This window comes from Lactuca serriola, chromosome 9, assembly GCF_051521515.1.
Source record: "Lactuca serriola cultivar US96UC23 chromosome 9, Lser_US96UC23_V15, whole genome shotgun sequence".
NCBI classification, from domain to species: domain Eukaryota; kingdom Viridiplantae; phylum Streptophyta; class Magnoliopsida; order Asterales; family Asteraceae; genus Lactuca; species Lactuca serriola.
Window position 1 is genome coordinate 205,732,701 of NC_136416.1, and position 12,940 is coordinate 205,745,640.

A 12,940-nucleotide genomic window follows, 5' to 3' on the forward strand; every position below is an offset into this window, starting at 1 on the left:
AATCCCTAAATCCTCAAACTCCATGTGTTTATGCTCTATGTTCTGAAAGGACTTCAGAAACCCCTCGTATCTGCACACGAAACTAGCAATTTAACGTGTAGCAAAGGGGAGGCCAACACCTAGATATGCTAGTCGGTATCCGGTCGAGAGGACTGAAGGGGTAGGTCGGGCACCCAGATATGCCTGACAATATATGTATGTTATGTGGTTATATGGTATGTGGTACGATGGGGGAACTCACTAAGCTTCGTGCTTACGGTTTTCAGCTGTTGTTTCAAGTACCTCTTCAGCCAAGGGGAAAAAGTTGGCACGGTAGCGGCATATCACACACACGCTTTTGTTTTCCGCACTATGAGACATTCTGGTATTTGTACTCTGACATTATCATGTTCTACGTTTTGGTTTACTAACACGAGACATGTTTTTATTAAACGATATGGTCGAATGATATTTTGTTACAAACGTTTTGCAAATCACTTAATTAAAAATGAAATTTTTGGCCTGTATTTTTGGGATGTTACACCACGTTTCCACATCATCATAACTTTGGGATTCTACTCTAATAATTGTTTACTTATAAAAATACTATTGAATATTTGGATAAGCAATTATTGAATGTTGACTTAAAGATAACTAATGTTTTGGTTGAATTAAAAATGAAATTTTTTCATCATAATTTTGGGATGTTGCAAAGTTAGTTTAATTTGAACTTAAGAACAATCATTTTTTTAAAAAAACATTTCAATACAAACCAAAATTAAAAGGGTTTTTGGACCTAAATAATTAAACTGAAAGCCTAACTACATTAAATCTTCTCTAAACAAATCCAATGAGCAAGAACATCTTCTTATCTCATTGTTGTTCGACCTGTAATAAAACAAATTGTATTAATATGTTGATCATAATAGCAACTTTACAATGAATTTTGTTTGTTTCAAATCAAATAACTAGGTTGTTACCTTTTAAAAGTGTATTATGTCATCATTCCCATAATCCTTCGTCGTGGTCAAATCTTAAGTAAGTGGTATCATCAACATTATCATCCGAAGATGGGATACCAATGGAAAATGGAGGTAGCTCATCAAAATGATCGTATTCTTCTTCATTTGTGACATCATCAACACCGAGTATACGTCGTTTACCGTGCAAGACAATGTGCCATCCTGAATCTTTTGGATCCTCAACAAAGAATACTTGGGTGGCTTGCTTGGCTAAAATGAATGGCTCAGATGCATAACCATTTGTTGAAAGGTCGACAATAGTGAAACCATCGTTGTCAATTTTAACACCTCGTTGGTTGTCAACCCATCTGCACTTGAACATGGGTACAATGATGGAATCATATTTCAATTCCCAAATTTCTTGAATGACACCATAGTAAGAGTCTTTAGCAATCATGCACCTTTCCTCGTGATTAGCCCCACTGAATTCCATTGTAGAGGCTATTAGTGTCACTCCACTATTTTGAAATGTACTTTTACCATCTTGTCGATTGGTGTAAAATGTATACCCGTTGATATCGTAGCCTTGGTACGTTGCCACAAGATTTTGCGGACCATTTCCCAAACTCACTACTACTTCATCCATACTTTCTCCGTCATAACTTGCTTTCACTTTATTTTCCAGCCATTTTGCAAAGGTTTTGTTATGCTTGATAGTCAACCATCTTTCGCCCTTATTTTTATGCTTCGTCTGTAGCATTCTTTTGTGCTCATTTATGTATGGAGCAATGATTGTCATGTGTTGTAACACTATAAAATGTGCAAGATGAAATTCCTCACGATCTGGAACGAGTCTTTTCAATCCAATTGTCCCGGTCCCTACAAGTCTACCCGCATGTCGAGATCTCGGAATGCCAATATTCTTGACACCTTGAAGATACTCTGTACAAAATTCAATCGCCTCTTCTGAAGCATATCCTTCAATAATACTACCCTCTGGTCGATTTTGGTTCCTTACATACCCTTTTAAGACACTCATATATCTCTCGAATGGATACATGTATCGTTGGAAAACTGGACCGCAAACCTTTATTTCTCTTACGATATGAGATATCAGGTGAACCATTACATCAAAAATAGAAGGTGGAAAGTACATCTCGAGTTGGCATAAAGTCATGATAATCTCACTTTGCCATGAATCCAACTCTTCGTGGCTAATAACTTTTGAATGAATCATGTTAAAAAACAAGCAAAGCTTTGTGATCGTGTGTCGAATACGGTCTGGAAGTATTCCACGAATTGCAATGGGAATCATATGTGTCAACAAAACATGACAATCATGGGATTTCATACCTACCAATTTTAACTCATTCATCAACACCAACTTCTTAATGTTAGCAGAATAGCCAGATGAAACCTTCATACTATGCAAGCATTGGCAAAATTTTTATTTTTCATCCTTGGACATGGTATAACATGCTGGAGGCAAATACGTACGTTTCCCAACATTCTCAACTGGAGCAAGCTCGGGTCTAATTCCCATTGCTACCATGTCTCTTCGAACGCTAGCCCCATCTTTAGACTTCCCTTTAAGGTTCAATAATAACCCTAACAAACTTTCGCAAACATTTTTCTCTATATGCATGATATCAAGACAATGTCGGACTTGCAAGTGCTTCCAGTATGGTAAATCCCAAAATATAGACCTCTTCTTCCAAATAGTATTGGTAAAAGATACCTTTTACTTTACCGAACACAATGTTTAGATTTTCAAGTTGGGAAAATAAAATTTCTCCATTTAATGGTTTTCTTGCCTTTTTTTCTCGATTCTACCATTGAAGACCTTTTTTTCTCTACGATACTGGTGTTTATGTGGAAGAAATCTTCGATGACCCATGTATACAGTTTTCTTGCAGTTTTTTAACCACAATGAATGTGTGTCATTTTCACAAATAGGGCATGCCTTTTTCCCTTTTGTACCGTATCCTGATAAATTCCCGTATGCCGGGAAATCACTTATGGTGCAAAAAATCATGGCTCTGAGTTGGAAATTATGCCCTATATATGCATCATACACTTCAACGCCTGAATTCCATAATATTTTCATATCGTCTATTAATGGAGCCAAATACACATCGATGTCGTTTCCAGGTTGTTTTGGGCCTCGAATTAGCAATGACATCATAAGATATTTTCGTTTCATGCATAACCAAGGTGGGAGATTGTAGATACAAAGTAGTATTGGCCATGTACTGTGACGACTACTCAGACTTCCAAATGGATTAAATCCGTCTGAACTAAGTCCGAATCGAATATTTCTAATCTCTTGACCAAATTCTTCAAAATCATTGTTGATATTCCTCCATTGAGGAGAATCAGCCACATGTCTAATCTTATCGTCTATTTTACGCTCAGCATGCCATCTCAGCAACTTTGCATCTTTGGCATTCACAAATAACCGTTTCAATCTTGGTATGATTGGAAAATACCAAAATAATTTAGCAGGTGGGCCTTTTTTGGTCACTTTAATATTTTCTTCTTCCATCTGGGCTTTCCTCTTATACCGGGAAGTACCACATATAATACACTTATCTAGGTCCGCATGTTGGTTTCTATATAACATGCAATCATTTGGACATGCATGTATTCTTTCGATTTCCAATCCCATTGGACAAATTAATTTTTTTGCTTGGTATAATGAAACAGGCAGCTCGTTATCTTTGGGAAGCATTTCATGCAAAATCTTAAGTAGACTTGTGAAGCTTGTATCACTCCAACCATTGGTTGCTTTTATGTTAAACAATTTGAGCACAGTTGAAAGTTTGGTAAATTTTGTACACCCAGTATACAATGGTTTTTCTGACTCGTCAAACAGTTGTTGAAATTCGTCATAATATTCCTTCTCAGGAACATTATCCTCACAATCATGCAACATATCAGACACATTATCACAATCCACATTCAAATCATTTTCATTGTTAATTTATGAGAAACTTGTGTTCTGATCGAGCAATGTCTCACCATGTCGTGACCAACACATATAGTTACTCATAAACCCACGAGTTATCAGATGTTCTTTTATTTTTGTAGAATCAGTGTACATATGACAATCGATACAAGGACACCATACGTAACATTCTCCCTTTTTCACCCGATTTTCCTCTGCAACTTTTAGAAAATCGGCCAAACATGCCAAGTATCTAACGTCTGAACGTTTCATCCCGTACATCCAATAAGTACGATCCATCTATAATTCAAAATATATATTTTAATAAAATCACTATACTAGAAAAAATATTAATATAATTGACTATACGAGACAAAATATTTAAAAAACAGTCTTAAAATAAGAATCCTAAAAATTAAACTCTATTGCATTAATTTTGGATAAGTAAATATCTAAAAGCATATGCAATGTACATCATACTAACTAAATTACTAAATGGATGTTGCAAATATACGATGGATTTCCTAAAAAGTGATAAAAAATATACTTACTTTCACAATTTAGATTAAACAATTAATATATTTTTTTCTTTTATCAATTCAATCAAATTTTAAATTAAATACCACTTAAATATTTCAATTTGAAAATGACAATAACAATTCTCATAATTTCGAGTGCTATTATTGTCTAAATTTCTAACACAAAAATTTATAAATAAAGTTTTTAACAACAGTCAAAAAAAAAAATAAAAAAAAATAACAATGTAAACAATAAAACAAAATATGTGACACATATCACGTACCATGATAATATATATATAATTTAATAATTAAAAACATTAAAATTTATTTTATTCATTTTATAATGGTTAGATATCATTATTCTAATTAGTTTCCCTCTCTCACATTGATTTTTCCTTCCCGCCACTCTGTATTTCCCTCCAAAAGCCAAATCCACATAATTCTCAATATGGTCTGATAGTGATGGGGTACGAATTAGTTTTGGAGATTAGAGTATTGTCATTTTTCAACAAGACATAATGGGGATCATTGGAACACGGAAATCTAAATTCAAAAGGAAAGGGAGTGACACCGAATATGGAAATTGGAAATCATAATATTGGAAGAAGAGAAATTGATTGGAGAATTCGGTAAGAAGTCGAATGGTCATCATCGCAAAATCTAGGGTACATCTCCTCTGCTTCTCATTGACCACCGCTTATAAATAACTCTTTGTTTCTATCTCAATCTCTTTCTCTGCAGAATAAAAATAGAGAACGATGGTTGTATTTTCATTCTCAATCACCCTCAGTGCCGTATAGGTGGTGGACCGGTGAGTCGTGAATGAAGATGTTATTGATTACGATCTTCTTGAGGACCTGATTTGTCACATTGATAAAACTTACCCTGAGGGTGTAATACTGGTCTTTCTACCGGTAAGTTTGTATACTGATCTTATATTCTATATTGTATGATTTTCTGTATGATAATTTATATAGAAGTATAAGAATAAGATAAATTTATTTGTTGCAACTTGCAACAGGGAGTTTCTGAAATTCACACATTGCTTGACAAGTTAGCTGCTTCTTACCAATTCCGTGGTGTAGCATCGGAATGGCTTCTACCATTGCAGTCAAGCATTGCAGCATCTGAGCAGAAAAATGTTTTTCAAAGACCTCCTGATGATATTCGTAAGGTAAATTACAACATAAGTTTCTTTTCTTTTGTCCTTATCGAAGGGCATTTTCGTCTTTTACGATGTAGTAAAACATATTTATTAGAGCTGTTCAACTTGGAATATTAGATTTGTCTTTTACAACTTATACTTTTTAATTTTTATTATCAAATATGCTGGAGAGAATGATGAAAGCACATAAAAGTGATTTCCCCTTGTGGGTTTCCAAGACTCTTGAGGTAAAATATTTGAAGGGTTATTTGAAAAAATAGCAAAGTAGTTTCATTTTACTTGTTTTTTTATAAATTTATAGCACCATACTTTCATTTGGTCATGTTACAACAAAGAAGTTTAAAAAAGTTGTGCAATAATAGCAATGCAAAACAAATAAAAAGTAATTTTTACTGTTTTAAATGATTAGTCTGTTTCGTTAATCATCTCATGGTTCATATTTTATTTTAATCTATTGATATATGTACTTAATTGTAGGCTGAAATGTAATGGGGCACTCACTTTTTTTTGCTGTCACTACTAGCTATCATGAAGAGGTAAATAATTTTGGTTAATTCATTTGCTATTAATTGCAGGCTGTGTTTTCTCCAATTTATTCATTGTGTCTTGCTTCGTTATATTGTTTGTTTGAGTAATGACTTTTATGCTTTTTATTAAATTCCCAAAGTTATATTATTTGTTTGAATTGTTTAGTATAAAAAGTGACAAGAACTTTACTGCAATACAAGTTACAAACTATGAGAAAGACCAATTTTTGTAGACTTTTCCACCATTTGGTGGTTCTTAATTGCCACTCTTCTCATCTTTTTGCTTACATGTATAAATTTCAAAGTGTTTGAATATTGTTTCTCTAGTTAGCATCATGTAGATTTCTTTAGGATTTTCAAACACATAATGCATTTTAATTACTTTATTATAATATCTTTTCAGGAATTTGTAAACTTGTTTAATTTATTTTTTAAAACTTTTTCAGTAGGCTCTTGCATCAATTTAGATTCTAAATCTTAAAGGCCATTTGAGTCACTAAACCAAAGACTTTGATTCTCTTGACTTAAACTCGTTTTTTTGATGTTTGTGAAATCATTACAATACCTTGTCTTGTTGTATTTGATATGAGATTTTGTAGACAACCCTCAAATTATCGTAATATCATTGTAAAGTAGTCATGTGATGTGTTGGTAGTTTGGTAATTATGTCAAACAGAGTTTTATTGCGATGTATTACGTACCTAAAATATTAAATAAAATCTAGAATAATAAGAACGATTGCTTAAAAGTGGTAAAAAATGTTACCTTACTTGTGCAGATTAGATCGAGCTAGAAAAGTGTGTTTTGTGGTTCAATTGATTTCTGACGGCATTCCTGTTATATAAAAGAATAGAAATATTTTAACAAAACTACTCGATCTCAGGAGTTAAATGCAAACTTATAAAATAAATATACAACAGAAATAAAAGAGTTATCACAATACCTTAAGAAAGTGATGATGAATCGATATTGTGAAAATAGTGCAAAGTGGTGATCCTGTGCTATAAAAACTAGAACCCTTTTAACAAAATATAACTTACAAATGCAAACTTTTCAAATAAAAATGTAACATAATTAAAATAATAATCATAATACCTTTAGAAATTGAAGTAAAATTTGATGGTGAACCAGGAACGTGCAAAGAATGAAAAGACGTAATGGTTAAAGAAAAGAATATAAAATTTGTAGTTTATTGAAACCAGGTGACTTATATGGATTTATACATAATCAATTGAGATTAATTAGGGAGTTGAATAACCAGCTGTCATTGGTGATAAAACTTAATCTCATAAAACAAGTTGTTGCTCATTCATCCGTAAAAAAAGTCTGGCTGTTAAGTGGGGCCTATGAATTCGAGAAAAAGGTCGTCCAAGAGTATAAAACCCGGTTATTTATTTTAAACCGGGTCATAAATGAAAAGCCCCTATTTCCTTATTAATAAAACCCGTTTTTTTCAAAACCGGGTCCTTTCTAAAGGGTCCCATTTACTTTTTTGTAGTAGTGCAAGGCCTCGATTGTTTCTTGCTACAATAGAAAAGTTCTTTTCAGCCAACCATTATAAGAACAACATGCAGATCCGAAATAAACTTGATAATCAACTATTCAACTTCAAAATGAAGAACCTTGCTGTGATATTAGGACTCGAAACTATATACCCTTTCTACATTTATAAGACAAGTTTTCTATTATTACTTATATTTGTAACATTTATGAAGGGGAGTGATTTTCCACATCAACTTTTAATCCATCCATACAAATTTATATATGTGTATTACTAGTTTTACCTTTATTTAAATCTATACTTGGGCCTCCCTTTTAAATCAGGAAAACTATTATTTTTTTCTTCTTCTTTGTCTTTCTTTACATCATTCTTATTTTATATTTAAAATTTTTAATACTTGAATTCCTTTTATGAAGTAGTGAAAGATCCATCCTTATTTTAATATTTTACATATATTTTTCTATAATCATTTTCGATATATAGATATATAAAACTATTCCACATTGAATCACTTGACAAAATAAATATAATTTCAGATTAATGTATATCAAATCACAAATTGAAGTTGTATTTATTTCGTTAAGTGATTAAATTTTGTAATAATTTTATCTAATTAAGATTTTTTTATAAAAAATGATTATAGAAGAAAAACTTCAATTATTAAAGTGAGGGTGGATCTTTGGTTTTGTTCATATTTATAAAAAATAAATTTATCTAATGATAGTGTAGCGGTGTTAGTTTTAAAAAATTTTGACCGGAATTTTTTTTTGCAACTTATCATACAAATATTGGTTCTTAAAAAAACTTTTAATTGTGTTCATATTTAATCATTTTTTTTACTCAGTATATAATAAGTTGTTTAAATTGTTCATGTTTTACCTTTTAACATGCAGCAATCGATTACAAGAATAAAATATAGACAGTTTCAATAAATTTGATTTTATATGATCTAAAAAGAAAAAACCAAATATAAACCAAACAGTAGTTCGTTAGACTTTGAGTAATTTCCCAAAAATATTCAATACCCATTCTAAAAGTGTACATATATATAAATCCCAGTATTATTCAAAGTACTCAATTGCTACTTCAAATTTAGACACAATCTACAATCTGTTGGTAAGCTGTCCGAAATTCATCACCGTTTTATCAAGAAAAATTCCGCCATTAACCTGTGTCTGGTCTCTTGTTGATGGTACTGTTTTACGACGGGCCACATATTTGTTGCTAAGCCTATTATTCTAAAAGTGAAGCACATGCAAACGTTATTTTAACAAAGCAACTATATTTTTCAGAAATAAAAAATATCATTAATTTTGCAATTTCGAAACTATTATTAAAACATCCAAACTATTTTTACAATTTCTAAATTATCCTTATAAATTACGAAATTTTCCAGCATTTTGGAAACTTATTTAATATTTAAGGGTTTTATATGAGGAGTAGTTTCGTATTTTACAACCCGACCAACTAGAAAATTGTGGGTATGTTTTTGTGATTAGTCAAAAAAATTTCAAGCTATTAAATTTTAAATCCCTATTCTAATAAAAGAATAGTTTTAATCTCCTTTTGACACGTGTCATCATATTAGGCCTCCTAATTAATATACATTTTATTCTTTTTTTGTCATGTGTCTCCTTATTAAACTTCTTAATTAATGCACGACACTTGTCAACATATTAATCATCTATTTCAAATTTTAAAATTTTCATTTTAATTACAATAGATTAATAACAATGGAATAAAAATTAAAATAAAATTAATACAAATTATAAGGTAATATAATTTCACATATTTATTTAAATTAACGATTATAATTTATTAATAATTTTGTGTTCTAACTATTAAAGTTTAATTAATTTTGTAGCCGTAGTTTTACGGTTATAAATTAATAAAATAATATTGGTAAATGTCACTTAAAAAATACGTGTTCCTAAAAGCAATTCATATCATAAATGGCATGCGAAAATTTACCTTTTATTTGCCAAATATGGTAGGTACCAGGCAAATGCACATATTCTATAATGATTGAAAGAAGGTAAAAAATCGTAAACTACAGTTCTAGTCCATATAATATTACTTATATTTCAAACTTAGTCCAACAGTTTCAGTTGTATCAAATTAAATCTAAAATAGTATTTTTCCTTTTATTGTAACAATCATGTCCAGCTTTAGACATCGCCAAAATTAATCTCACAAGTGTCATGGTGCTCAAGACGTGATGGACTTTCTGGTTATCTATACATATCATCTTCAACTTCAATTATGTTCTTGAATTAATGTGCATTTTATACATCAAACAAAATTGAAAAACGCAATAATACACAAAAATCTAATATTTATCAAAATCAAAACAAAAACCCAGTTTTTATTACAACCAAATCAGCCGCATTAAATGCACAAGATTTATGTAAATGGTGATGCATCATCTGATCGATCAGTGTTTGATCATATGCCCATGAACTTCATGTGTCGCACAACAAAACGAATTAATAATGAATATTTCTGTTAAAGCTCAAGATGTCAAGCCATATTGAAAACATTTTATTATTGTAGTACATGAGAATTTTGTGGGAGAAAAATTGCTGAAGAAGAAACCCCAACATACACACCATAATTAGCTCATGAAAACCTTCAGAGCTTCTTTCGTCATATGTGTTCTATATACCCGGATTACCTTAATTGTTTCATTAGTGATTCACCTAAAAATAATTAAAGCGATTCATGGGATTGATGGCGGTTTTATTCTTAATACCTGGTCAAACCTTTATGCTAGTCCTTGGAAGAATATTGTCATGTTCTTAAAAGGGTTAGGTGTTATTGGTATTGGCATCTCTTCTTTAATGACAAAGAAGGTGAGGAATATGGCTTCTGACTTATTTTTGGCTTGATGAGTGAATTAAGTACCCTACCCCCTTTTAGTCTTGTTTTCCTAGGCTTTATGTGCTAGAATTTGACAAACATTGCAGAGTGAATTCCAAAGGTACTTTGTCATATCTTGTGTGAGGAGTCTTATTAAGATTATTGTTATTGGTGAAAGTAAAACTTGGTGGAATATTTTTAAACAAATATAAATTTACATTCTTACATGGAGAATTTAGCATGCCCATTTTCCGTTTCCAACAAATCTCGACAATCGGGGTATTGATTTTCACCCTTCCTCAATAACGATAATCATGGACAGCATATAATGTTAGACATGATTGTTACACAAACTAACCTATTTTGTACTTGAGTTACAACATTTGAATCTATTAGACTAAAGCTGTGAATTATGCAATAGTATAGGGACAATACTATTAATTAATGATACTCTGGAAAATATCAGGCGTATAAAAGAAAATAAAGCCACTGCACACAGCGCGCCCACTCCATCCACCACCACGTAAACCGACTCATTTCTCTATAACCCCACCACGCATACATATCAATCACTTGAATTGACGTCACTCACAAACCCTAACTTCACAAATAAGTCATAACTTGCACAATAACTACCAACATGAGTTCACTTCACTCGTAATATGCAAACACTATAACCAACAAATGGACGCCGACATCGACTCGTATAACCCATATCATGCATTGTCAGTGGTAAATGTTCCCTTAGCGTCGTCCATGTTTACCTCAAATTGCACTTCTGAAATAAAAATGAAACTGGCTTCACTAACCCCGAAGAAGAGAGATGGAAGAAAGAAGTTTAAGGAGACTCGACACCCTGTTTACCGGGGAGTGAGGAAGAGGGATTCCGGTAAGTGGGTTTGCGAGGTGAGAGTGCCCAACAAGAAGTCGAGGGTCTGGCTAGGGACACATCACACTGCTGAAATGGCAGCCAGGGCACATGACGTGGCGGCATTTGCTTTCAGAGGACGATTGGCGTGTTTAAATTTTGCTGACTCAGTGTGGCGGCTGCCAGTCCCGAAGTCTAACAATGTACAGGATATACAAAAAGCCGCTGCAGAAGCGGCCAAGGCTTTCAGACACACCGAGGATGTGGTGGAGATTAAGGATTTGCCGGGAATTCAGTTTTACGTCGACGAAGAAGAAATTTTCAACATGCCGGGGTTTTTTGCCAGCATGGCGGAGGGACTGATGATAGCGCCTCCTCAGACGGTGGTGTATGGCAAGCATGGGGATAACGTGGAATTTTGTGGTCGGGAGTCTTTATGGAGTTTCTAGAACTGTGAGTATATATATACAAGAAGAAGACCATATAGGAAGATCTTATAGGAATATTTTGGAAATATTAAATGATAATTAGTATTGTGAGAAAACTTATTATAAATAAAATTATACAGGAATATGATAAATATTGTGAGATATAGGGATTTATTTGATCCTTTTATCTAAGTATATATCCAATGGCTTTAATGTGGTAATCAACATTAAGATTAACCCGGATAGGAGAATGTAAAACTAGTATTTTAAAAATCAGATTTTTAGTTGAATAGATGTTGTTTTTGATTTGATTTTTGGTTTTTGATTCGACCTTCAATTCAACCTGACTTCCATAATTCTTATGTATTATATATATATATATATATATATATATATATATATATATATATATATATATATATATATATATATATATATATATATATATATAGGTTCAAATGTTTTCATTATCTATTGTGTGTCTGTATGATTGATTCTGGACCAATCATTTTAGTTATTTTAAGAAAGTAATTAATGCTTATTAAATACTGAATATGTAATTAATACCTATTATATCTTCAACATTTAATATGCATTAATTAGTTTCTTAAAATAACTAAAATAATTGGTTTAGAATCAGTCATACATGCACACAATAGATAGTGAAAACAAAATAACCTAACCCTATATATATATATATATATATATATATATATATATATATATATTTAGGTTCATGTGAGACGACCTAATTTTGTGAGACCGTGAGACGCATTTTTTTTATTTATTTTTTTTAGTTAATTCAAGCTCCGAAAATAATATTAAATTTTTTTTTTTGATTTTTCCATTTATTTTGCATTTTAAAATTATTTTTAGAATATGTACAGTGTAATAATCTATTTAGAATATTTCACGTATTTTTTAAAAAAATGGGATTTTTTTATTATTTTTTTATTATTTTTAGTTAATTCAAGTTCCGGAAATAATATTTAAAAAAAGAATTTTTAGATTTTTCCATTTATTTTGCATTTTAAAATTATTTTTTAGAATATGTCAGTGTAATATTCTATTTAGAATATTTCACATATTTTTCAAAAAAAAAAAAAAAAACGGGATTTATTTTTTATTATTTTTAGTTAATTTAAGTTCCAAAAATAATATTTAAAAAAGAATTTTTGGATTT

At 31.3% G+C, this 12,940-nt stretch overlaps 1 protein-coding gene, 1 long non-coding RNA gene and 1 pseudogene across 2 annotated transcripts; 2 read left to right on the forward strand and 1 right to left on the reverse strand.

Moving 5' to 3' along the window:
- Positions 1 to 981: 981 nt before the first annotated feature.
- On the reverse strand, positions 982 to 2,364 carry LOC145076489 (uncharacterized). The gene has a single exon (XM_079022349.1). It carries the CDS (start codon positions 2,362 to 2,364, stop codon positions 982 to 984), a length of 1,383 nt encoding a protein of 460 aa, XP_078878475.1.
- A 2,509-nt stretch (positions 2,365 to 4,873) lies between these two features.
- LOC145073278 (uncharacterized) lies at positions 4,874 to 6,388 on the forward strand. Its single transcript, XR_013691309.1, has 4 exons — positions 4,874 to 5,074; positions 5,151 to 5,323; positions 5,431 to 5,583; positions 6,052 to 6,388. It is a non-coding gene; the product is annotated as an uncharacterized LOC145073278 (long non-coding RNA).
- Positions 6,389 to 11,120: 4,732 nt separating this feature from the next.
- LOC145073277 (dehydration-responsive element-binding protein 1D pseudogene) lies at positions 11,121 to 11,999 on the forward strand (annotated as a pseudogene).
- Positions 12,000 to 12,940: the final 941 nt, after the last annotated feature.

Coding starts and splice junctions, on each gene's coding strand:
- LOC145076489 (XM_079022349.1), bottom strand. CDS start 2,364: ATGAAGGTTTCATCTGGCTATTCTGCTAACATTAAGAAGTTGGTGTTG.